This window comes from Lepisma saccharinum, chromosome 2 (genome assembly GCF_977018435.1).
Source record: "Lepisma saccharinum chromosome 2, izLepSacc3.1, whole genome shotgun sequence".
NCBI classification, from domain to species: Eukaryota; Metazoa; Arthropoda; class Insecta; order Zygentoma; family Lepismatidae; genus Lepisma; species Lepisma saccharinum.
Window position 1 is genome coordinate 46,410,126 of NC_139230.1, and position 11,868 is coordinate 46,421,993.

Genomic DNA, 11,868 nt, shown 5'->3' on the forward strand with positions numbered 1-11,868 from the left:
CATAGATACTACAATTATAAACATACAAATGAAATCGCAAGACAGTAATGAATAGGATAAGAATGCGGCAACTGAACATACATACCTGCAATTTTACTCAGATTCAGAAGATTCATTTTCACCCTCTGTATCTTCGGAGTCGGGAGTCCTGGAGGTTGATAACGAAGGGCTCCATGATGCTGTCTCGAGAGATTTCACGGTGATAATCCTCTTCTTGCAGATGTTCTGCATGTTGCACACATTTATCCCAGGCAGAAACCGACACGTTCGCTACAGCCTCGTGCGTCAACTTTTCGACATCAGCCATTTTAAAAGTGCTGTTCTTTTCTGCAACGTAAGATTTCACTTGCGCCCAGATTATTTCGATGGGGTTGTATTGGCAATGGTACGGGGGCAGACGCACAACTTGGTGGCCGAATCCTCTTGCAAGTGTATCCACTTCGTATGATTTCGACATCGGCTTGTGATTCCTGACCAAAAGTAAAAGCTCTGCTCTGGTTTTCGAAGATGCTTGGGGAATATTGTGTTTTTCCAGCCACGATATTATTTCTGCTTTCCTGGTATTTGTTGTTGGGGCCTTTTTTAACTCTACAGAGTGTACGCTGGCATTATCCGTAACTATAGTGGAATTTGGAGGAAGGTTCGGAATTAATTTTTCTTCAAACCACTGCTTAGAAACAGCACCAGTCATTTCATTGTGGTAATCGGTAGATGTGCTTTTCGATTTTGCTCTGAAAATCAATTTGCAATCGGGAAGGAAGCCGGTGTTTGCAGAGCCAACGTGTCAAACAATCAGATGCCCCGCCCCCCTTTCCTACAGGAACTTTTAGGCCACCCGTACCATCGTTCATTTGCCAACATGTTTTTCGTGTGTGGTTCTGGTTAACCCACGTTTCATCGAGGTAGAAAACAGGTGATTTTCCTTCTTGTTTGATGCAATGCATCTTTTGCAAGAATGCAGCTCTTGGAGCTACGATGTCCGTCCTTTCCATTAACATCTTCCGTCCATCATTGCATTTTCTATATTTAAACCCCATGCTCTTTAGAATACTCAGCATTGACCATCGGCTTCCAACAAATTTACATTGCGCCTTCATTTTCTTTGTGAGTTTCAATGATGTAGGAAATTCATCATTTGTGTACATGTTCAAAACTTCCCTGCGTAATATGCTGTTATCGAAATCATCAATATCGGTAACAGGCTTTTCGCGGCGAGGATATTTGCCTGGTGATTGAAATACAGTACTCCCACTTGCACGAACAGATTTTTTTCCCCTCGCTCACAATTCTCTGCACTGAACGCAAACTTACCCCGCACACCGCGGCAGTTCTTTCTTGAGGTCTGGCAACATGGCACTCAGCTTCGCCCTCCACAATAGTTTTCTGCTCGACCTCGATTTTAAAGTAATTGTACACGTTGTATATGATCTCACGTGCTTGCTTGTGTAAAACACAACACTTCCTATTCTCAGCTTCCATTGTGCACACGGATATGCCAAATATTGCTACCCCAATAGCCACAACCAAAACAGTAAATCGCAGCATTCAAAAGTCCGTGCGCAGAAAGACAGTTGCAGATTCGACCATACTGGCTCCAAGTCAGTGTTGCCAGCCTCGCACGGGAAACAAACACTGCTCACTGAATTTATTCTGTAGGCTACTGGAAAGGGTAGTAGAATTTCACGCTTATCAGACATTGTATTATTTGCATTTGTAATAATAATAATAATAATAATAACAATAATAAGGAGGAATAACACCAAACACTTGTTTCGCTGTTATTGTTCTGTTACCAGAAAATATTTATATCGAAATGAATTCTTGGACTGTTACACGTATATTATTTTGTAATAAGTGCTGTAACTTTCTAGTTCTTCATTGTACTTTCCATTTTTAATTCAATACATTACAGAATTACTGGGAACGATTTCTTTGGTTAGCGTGCTTATTACGCGTATGGATGACTATGGCAATAACACTAATATAATACCGATACATTGTTATTGTTACCCATATTGATATAGTAATTTTACATATATAATAATACGTACAACAATAACTCAAACATAACTGTATGACATGATGGTTGCCATTATAAAACATTGCATAAGATCGTGGTGGCTTGAACCCAATCTATTCAGTATCAACTTTAAATATTTTGTTTTTTGATTTTATGTTTTCAGTCCACTTTATGCACAGTAAGGCTAATCGGGACTGGACCTATAGTTTAAAGTGGGTTCCGAACCACTGTGTCATGAACCTCCACCGGGTATCGAACCCGGGATCACTTGATTGCAAGGCAACGACGCTACCACTCTGCCATAGGGGAGGCCCATTAGATATCGTGTTTGCCTCACGGACCAGATAAAAGGCAAAACGTTCTCTGCAATTATCTCTGCAGGTTTTCACGCGTTTTACTTTCCATCCCAATTACCCACACCTTTTCCTATTTCGATACAACCAGCTGTCCCTTGCCTCACCGACAATGTAGACTTTGAATTTGCACTATTTATTTGTGTTGCAAGGGAATAGGTACACAATGCTTGGAATGCTGTCCCTAGTTGTGGTGGTTACATTTTACGGATAGTTTTAGTACTTATAGCTAGGGTTGGCAACACTGCCTTTCCTTGCTACTGCGCACCCACTTTCCACCCGCCTTCCTAGATGCTCTCAAGTCTACTTTGAAAGATTACGGGCTATATTGTATAATAGTATAGATTTATTTAATATTAAATGAGAGTACATCACATGCATTTCGATCAGCTGGTTCATTTTATGTCAATAAATATTTAGTTTTCTAACATATTGTCAGCTAAAAAAGGCATATACTTTTATCAAAATTATAAATAAGACAAACACATAGTAAACAGAAACATGATCGAAAATACAACTTTCTTCAGTTTCTGTTTCCAGGTCATACGGCAAGCAGTAGAAAGTGCCTCATTGTTCGACCAACATCCCCCACTTAACAATTTCCACTTTGAGAGTGAATCTTTACACACAGGTATCATGAAAGTATGAACATGTCACATGGTATGTTGTAGTAGATGAAAATGCTCATGGAAAACGTGCAAATCTGGATAGCAAAGCAGGTGGGGTATGATGGTTACCTCATGAGCAGTCAAAGACTGGCTGAAAACCAGTGATATGTGACTTCGTACATTGTCATGGTGTAACACCCAACTCTTGTTTTTCTACAGCTCAGGCCTTTCTCTGCACACAGCATCCTCAGAAGCTGTCTCTGCTTACAATGAACAAACAGCAACAGGCAAAATTGTTGCCAATGGATAGAGGCACATATTTTTGGTAAATAAAAGAACAAAAGTTCGGTACAAAAACGGAGTCAATTTCGGGTTCAAAAGCGGTAAATAAAATGAAATATCGGTGTTATAGCAGTGAAAAATTGGATGAAAAGTGGTATATAAAAAGACACTTTGGTTTTAAAATTGTGAATATAATCCTAAATTTGATTTAAAAACTACACTTATTCCGCAGAATTAACATTTCACTTCTAATAGCACATTTATTTAGTTATAAGAGTATTAAGTTTATTTCTGTGTAAAGGAGTCCATTTTTGCTTCTTCAATATTAACAGCAGAATTAATCAATTTCTCGGGAATGTCATAACTCTCAGGATAATTCAGACCTCAGAAGGTGTCGCGTCGGTGAATAAACCCTGAATTTCGTGTTTAAGAGTTAATTTCGCTTTTTGCAGTTCATTTCGCATTATTTCGTGACAAAACATGGTTACAAAATGCATCTCACACCTTTCAAAAACATGAAAAATTAACACTACAATGTGTTTTTTCAAATTTCATTTTTTCGTCAAAAACGAAATATGCATGCCTCTACCAATGGAACAGCCCTTGCATACAAAACTAGGAAGAGGAACATCTGCACAAGAATTCAGGAACATAAACTAGATGTAAAAGGAAATACACAAAATTCAGGTTTATCAAAGCATTTATTTGAATAGAAAAAGCAGACACAAAGAAACAAAATTTATCAAAAGTGCAAGAGGACAAATTGAACTCAATGTAGGAGTGTCATTTGTCATCTTGAAAACATCTTAAAACTTAAATGAACATGCCACCCTTTAAATAAATGATGGCAATTATTATTGGAAAGTACTACCAAAAAAGAATGTAGTGTTTCTCTATGGAATCAAGATAAACAAATGACAGCCATTTCACAGTTAACAAGTGGCCAACAGGAAGTGTGACCATCTTTACTTCATGCCAGCCTGAGATAGAGTAGGAAGCAGTCTTTTACCATCAATTTTAACCTTTTTGACCAAAATTACCTTTCCCATGTTTTAACTTTGACTGTCTTATCTCCTGAGGAAGCCACATGATGTAGTGAAAGCCTGAGTGAAAAGTGTGTCAACACTGGGCTTCAATGACTTGTTTAGAAAATGGTGGCATGCGGTGTAAGTTATACCTTATCTAAAGATAAGAATGTTTGTTTAAAGCAGTACCAAAACCACAATAAAAAAATGGATGTCGCATGACGTCCAGCAAGTACTTTTTTTGCATCATAGACTGAAATTTGAGCCTAAATTATGCTCAAGTTCACACTAGTGTGATACCTGATTGTAAGTGTGATTACCAACCTGTATTTTGTCTAGTTCAGTATGTAAACTGAAATCTGAAACTAATAGTTCGACACTCAGTGTTCCAAGAAATAAAGCATTTATGTGTTCTGTAAAGTTAGAAGTCAATGTCTTGAGTGGTAGGTATTGATTTGTAACACAATTAAATGATGTAATTCTTGTATCTTTCAGCCTCTACCTCGAGATTTCGTATGAGTCAAACACACTGCTCAATGATACCAGCCAGGTGACATTTAGTGTCTGTGACAACAGGGAAGTCAAAAAAGTGGCATTAGTGTCCTTTATTATGGAGAAGGAGTCACCAACCCAGGCTGTGAAGAGGATTTCGTCAAGTCTGACTAAATTGAAGGTAAACATATGTTAAAAGAGAAATTATTATTAGGTTACCCAGTTTTTACATAAGTATTGTTAAATTTGCATAGCCTTATCAAAACATTCCCTTTCTATTTTTCACACCCTTGGTGGCCGAGAGCATCAGGTGGTTGATCAACGAGCTCACCAGTGAAAGTTTTAGGTTCAATTCCTGACTTGGCCATGTGTGTTCCTTTATGACTGTTCCTTCATCAGTTTCACTTAATCATCATTCTTCCATATCATAGTGATTAACCATCAGAGGCAGAGAAAGCGTTGTGAAATAAAAAAAAATAACAATAAAAATGTTCCACTTGGTCATTCGTACCTTGCCTTTAAAACTACACACACTATTTCAGTTCTGTCTTTTTTGTTCATTAATATAAGTTTGTTGGTATGACATACTTACTCTAATTTCAAAACAATATATACACTGTTAATATTATTAACAAGTGGAATTTGAAAAAGTCCTTTGTTTCAATCTTGAGTGTTATATGATAGATTTTGTAAAAAGGGGGGCTATAACTCTTCAGCCATCACTTATTTCTGATATATTTCACTTTACATGCAATAATGAGAAAATAAGCACATTTTAACAATGTGTAACAATTGGGGATCAAGGTGCAAAGACCTATTTTCAAACTTTGCTAAAATTACAGCTTTTGGAAATGTCACATTGATTTCTTCAAAATTGGGCATATACCTTACATATCCTCAAAGAGTGGTCATTTGTCATGGTTCTTTTCAAATCCATAGGGCCGACGCTAGATGAGAAATTCAAGAAATTGTTTCTGTAAGCTGACAGCGCCAGTCTTATACATTATTATTTTTTTTTATCACAAGAAGTATCATCCTATTTTCAACAAAACTTTGCATGGTTATTGGAATGTACTTTTATATACTACATTTTTTTATGTTGAGGGGAATAAACAATGCGGTTGATAATATAAGACGTAAGCTAGTTACTAAAGATATATCCGCAAAACTTCCTTGTAAATGTTCTATTAATTTCGGTGGCCTCTGCCACCATCCACTTGGGAACTTGATGCTTTACTGTTAGGTTGAATTCCGGTTCCTGTTGTTGTTTCCTCGACTACCACTAGGGGTGCTGGTGTAACCTTTTCATCTGCTGCACGATGGGTTTGAGCTGTTGTAATAGTGGTAGCCAAACATGATGAGCCTGACCGCTGTCGATATTCAGCTCATGCAGAAAGTGCATAACTACATGCGACAGCAGTTCCCAAAGTTCATTCAGTGGAATGTGCCGGTGAACAGCTACGGAATGAAATACGTCATATACAATGCACAACAGTGAGTGCTTACAGCCGTTATTGCGGACAAACACACAGAAATTCGACAACTAGCTCACGTGTGCGATAAACAAAGAACGTAACTCATATCAGTGCTACACCCCACGAGATGGGAACATGTCAACAAAAATATAAATTACATGCTACATACTGTAAAAAATGAAAAAAAAAAACAGGACACTCACCAGCACACTACACCATTTGGGGGAAAGTGGCAGAGTGAAAGTGTGAAAGACCCAAATGATGGACAAGTGAACAACATTGTCAACTTGACGAACCTCAACATTCCACATTCCTTCAAAAATCTCCTAGTTTTCGGCGAAAAATTCAATGTACTAACCAGTGAACCCCCCACCCTAGATATCATATGTGCAGCAGAAAAAGCGGTGTGTTTTGCACCCAACCTGCAACATGCGGACAGCAGGCATCTTGCAGAAGGTGGCCCTACAGAAGGCATCCAAATCACACCCGACCGACCAAAAAATGAGGTCAGTGCTAACCGAATTCAAATCTTGACTGGAAGCCAACAAGTGTTGGTGCATGAAATCAGATAAAACAAACCAGTATGTGATCATGTATAAAGGTGACTACTCCCGTAAAATGCATGAAAAACTAAATAGTGATTCATACAAGACCATCGACAGGGACCCAACCGAAAAGTGCAAACGCGTAATCAAGCGTGCAGTTGAAAGTTGTGTAATGCTGAACCAGGAAGACTGCAAACTTCTCCTCAACACCCACCCATCTCCCGCCATAGCTTATGGCATTCCAAAAAGGCACAAACAGGGGATTCCAATGCGCCTCATCACTGCAGGGTTCAACCAACCAACGGTCCACCTCACAAAGTGGCTAAAAAAGAAAATGTCTGAGCACAATCACAAACTGACCTACATTTTCTGAAACAACACAGCTGCCAAAGAACTAATAACATCAATAGTACAAGCCAACCATGCCAAAATTGCCAGCATAGATATAGTTGACATGTTTAACTCCATCCCAATCAACCTAGCCCTCACCTCAGTGGAAAGATGGCTTTCTGCCAATAAGGTCTCACCAGTGGAATTGTCTGAGATAAGGTCTCACCAGTGGAAGTGTCTGAGGTATCCAAGTTATTGGAAATCTGCCTCAGGCACAACTATTTTCAATTTCAAGACAAGTATTTCATACAAACAGAAGGTTTTGGCCATGGGCAACCCCCTGTCTGCTCCCATAGCAAACATTGTTATGCAGCTAGCTGAAAAAGATATTCTTCACTCACCAGAACTCCGATACATACGATATGGCAGATATGCAGATGACACCTTGGTCGTTTACAAAAGGGAACAGGAAATAGATCTACTCATGGAAAAACTTAGCAACATTCACCCCAGGTTGAAATTTACAATAGAACGGGAAAACCAAGGCATCATTAACTTATTAGATCTAACCATCAAAAGGAGGGGCAACAAATTCACCACCATGGTGGGTGAATCACCAATACCAATTTCTTTTTAAAAATTTTGATTTACTACTTCTTCCTTTAACTGTAATTATTGGGAGGTACAGTGTGTAAATCTCACCTCCACCGAAAGCCTCCAGCAAAAAAGACAGATTTCTTCTCTACGAGCTAGAACTTTTTTGCACTTCATGGCAAGTTGAAAAGCATAAACTTCGGAATGTCCCTTCCGGTGAGGCTATCCATACGTGGGTGGCTTTGTCCACTAAAAGTTAACATAATACTGGTTCCAAATATGTGAAATTTTAGAATTTTGTGTTACTTCAAGTACAGTAACAGCCCATGAAAGTATTGCACAGTGTTTTTGCATGCCCCATGAGATACCCAGACTCAAGCATTAAATTGAGGGGGTATCCAATTCTTGTGCATTACTATTGTCTTAGACTGTTGCGGAAATTCTTGTGTGGAGACTGAGAATTAATTTTTTGGAGGAGGCAAATCAACAGTAAGTCTAAAATTGACTTGGAAATTATGGTGGTAGGATTGAGTATTAAATTTAAAGGGAGAGATAGGAAGCTTTTGATAAAGTGTTAAATCTTAGGTTGTCAAGGGATATCTGTAGTGGAGAGAGAGTTCGAACATTAAATTTTGGAGACTGTATTTAATGACATTTCAACCCCAAATGTGCCAAAAGAGAAGCTGGAAAAGACTAATTAACTCAGAATCCTAAGAAAGTATTGACACCCCATTAAATTAATATTCTTGAAAGCCTGCAAAGAGATGGATGTAAGAATTTTCCTGACAGCATGCTCAATTTCTTCCAGATCGGTGCTGTGCTTCTTTTCTCATTGTCACAGAAAGTTCTGTTACAAAGTGAAAAATCATGGGAAATGGCCATTTGACTTTTATGGCATTTTTTTGAAAATTATTATTCCGAAAAAGATCCTACCTAGTAATTTGTGTTTGTGCATGTTGACATGTACGTGTTATATGCAGTGACATAATGATACAGGGTGGCGACAGACCTGGAAAACCGGGAAAAGTCAGGGAATTTAAGATATCAAAAAATGTCAGGGAATTTTGTCTTGATTGACTTTTTCTTATGATATGGAATGAATGTGCCAGGTGTTTACTTCGAAAGATGTTGTTTGTAAAGAACTACATTGGAACAGGAAATCTTGTTGCTAAGTCTCAGCATCAACTTTTAGGCCCCTTTTATGCACAACACAATTACAGTGCCAGAAACTAGTGATGGGAGGTGGGGGGGTGGGATAGAGAGATAGATTTCCAAAGGGGCAGAAAAAATTATAAGCCTCTAAATATTACGTGGAAAATGCATTGAATTATCATTTTTTTTCTTTGTCTGTATGGGATTAGTAAGAGGACAGGACTGTCAACAAATAGAGGGGATGGAGGGGGGAAGCATACCACTGTTGTACCGTCTGATAGTTGTCGGACGTCGAAGTACGGCATTTTGTCGGACAATCTGAAGGAACATTGAAACAAATAAGGGCACTATGCAACCCTGTAATTTGTCGATTGTTGTGGTACAGCATTTATCAGATGAATATTTTAGGCTCAATTGATGCATACGATTTTTTTTTGGATATCGCCATTCGACTAATGTTGAACTTCGACAATATGTCTCTCTACAACATGCGACAAAAATCACATGCATGGCACTCTTATGGAATTGATTGTTTTTGGATGTCTTCGGACTGCATCATCTGACAAAAATGGCATGCATAAACAGAGCCTTGTACATCCGAGTTTGTCTGATGTGGTACCACATTTCATTGAACAAACTTTTTGGTCCATTTAAGCATGCAATTTTTGTCAAACGTAGCAGTTCGATATTTGTCATTCTGCAACATCTGACAAAAATTGCATGCATTGCGCTCTTATGGATCTGATGTTTCTTGGATGTTCCAGTATGACATTTGTTGTCATTTACGACATTTGTCAGATGGAACATCCAACAAAAATCACATGCATAAACTGAGACTTAGTCTGCTGCACCACTGCAAATATGCTGCTGGAATTTTATTACTCTTCTGCCTCACAACATTATTTAATGTATCAATCCCTACAAAGGTTTTCTTTCTTCCCCTTAGCTTAATACTGGCTTTGCACAAGTTGCGAAGCATTTACAACGACATTGAACTATTTTTCGATATCAAGAAGAATCCAACAAATGAAGATATATGTTGAATAGTATCATAAAAAGGTGCAACAGAAATCTGCATTGGTAAACATTATAAAAATTTGACAAGCGCATGCTCCCAACCTCAAGTTTTCTGCAACATTCGTATTACAATTAACATCCCCCTCTGTCCTGTCTGCTGTGTGGTGTTTGCTTATAACTCGTATAATTTTAAAAGCTCAACCACATTCTCCTCATTATATTAACAAGGAGTTTTGCGTCATTGTGTTCCTGACGCTCGGATCTAGACTTCAATCAAGGTAAATCCGGCAACGCTGTTTCCCCTAGCGGGAGAACCGTGTAACTCAAGGGGGGAAGCTTCGGCTATGGGCGAAGTTTTCTCCCGAGAGAACAGAAGTTGCAGCTGAGGCATTGGTACGATAAGGAGCTTCCTTCTCCTTCCTTGAACACCGTCGAGGGTGATCGGATCCACTTCGACACATGAATTTGACTGTGCCGTTTGACTGATGGCTGGACATGGAAAAACTAGGTATAATAATTTAACTCATTTCGGTTTATGTTAAAGTTATTGACCGGTGATGTTTAGTTCATTATGATTTTCAGAAATAGTTTTTGAATTATCCATTTAGTGCTTTAAAACTTAGTTCGCTTATTCCATGCCAAGCACAGTACAGTTAGAAGTTCGACATCTTGATTTGTGAGAATATCGTCGATATAATAACGTAAAGTATCTAATCACCTAAACCACGAAAATGCCATTGTATTGATTTAATGTGTGTTCATTGTCATAATTTTTAATGATAGGTAAGGTTAAAAAAGGAATTATTTATTCACGTGGGTTTTATTATATTGTACAGGCAATCATATATATAGGAAGAGATATTTGTCAATTGTTGGGGAGAAGTTTCTAATTGTATTCGGAAAGTTTGTTAACAATAAATGGCCACTAAAATGAAGTTCGATGTTTCCGATTGTTCTTATATTTTTGTTGATTAAGCGTTCCACCTTGTTTTGATATATGTTGAGAGCAATTCCGTTTCGTGGCTAGACGACCATGAACACTGAAACCAATATTAAATCGTGACTACTAAATAGAATGGGAAGGATACTGTAATGGTGGGGATTGGGTGCTCGAGATCCACGTTAATTTCTAAATCAGCATAAGGGGCCAATTATATCTGTGGTCATAGCTTTGGAATAAATGATGATTTTACCACAGTGGCAATAAATGGTGGAATAGAGTAAAAAGAGAAAAGGGTTGCGGGTTTTGAATATTCTTACAGATCTAGTTTTTGACAAACAACCTTTTTTTCTTTTTGGCTCTAATTTTGGCCAGTGCTGATGTGAAGTGGCCGTGGACTTACTGGTATAACAAAACTTATTTAATATTTTTGTTTAGCTTCCAAAATTTATACCACTATATTTAAAGGACGCGACCACGTCACAGATGGATATTAAATTTGACAAGCGCATGCTCCCAACCTCAAGTTTTCTGCAACATTATTGCAGTTAACATCCCCCTCTGTCCTGTCTGCTTATACTTGTGAGAGATAGATATTAATCTGTCACTGAGTCAAGTTAATGTGGAATGTTATGAAATAAAATACTAATAATAATAAATATGTAAATATTTTAATTACATAAACCATTCAGTCCTAAAAGCATATCACTTTCTTCAATAATTGACGTTTCTTTGTCAGCCCTGCTAAATTTTCACATTTCATATACTGGTTTATACAAGGGACATCCAGAAAGTAATTTCCTATTAGTGGGACCTTGATTTTTTTGCAAGTGTGGTGATAGTGTAAAATGTTAATTGCTGCGAAGTAGTGTTTATGAATGTGCAGAGATGTCTGAACACATTTTTCACCCGTTCAAAGTAGTGAAATAAAGTGAATATGGCATAAAATGTGAATTGTTGAAATTTTTGGCCAATTTTAAAAACTGTACTTAAACAACGAAAAAGTACCTTGAAATCTAACATTCTTGTATGGTT

General features: G+C 37.9%; 1 protein-coding gene across 1 annotated transcript in view; it reads left to right on the forward strand.

The window, feature by feature from the left end:
- LOC145981992 (uncharacterized) overlaps positions 1-11,868 on the forward strand; it is a 114,616-nt gene that overhangs the window by 24,075 nt on the left and 78,673 nt on the right. The window contains exon 3 of the mRNA XM_083115526.1: positions 4,784-4,961. Within this exon, the coding sequence (XP_082971652.1) occupies positions 4,784-4,961 (178 nt within the window). The remainder of the gene's footprint in view (positions 1-4,783; positions 4,962-11,868) is intronic.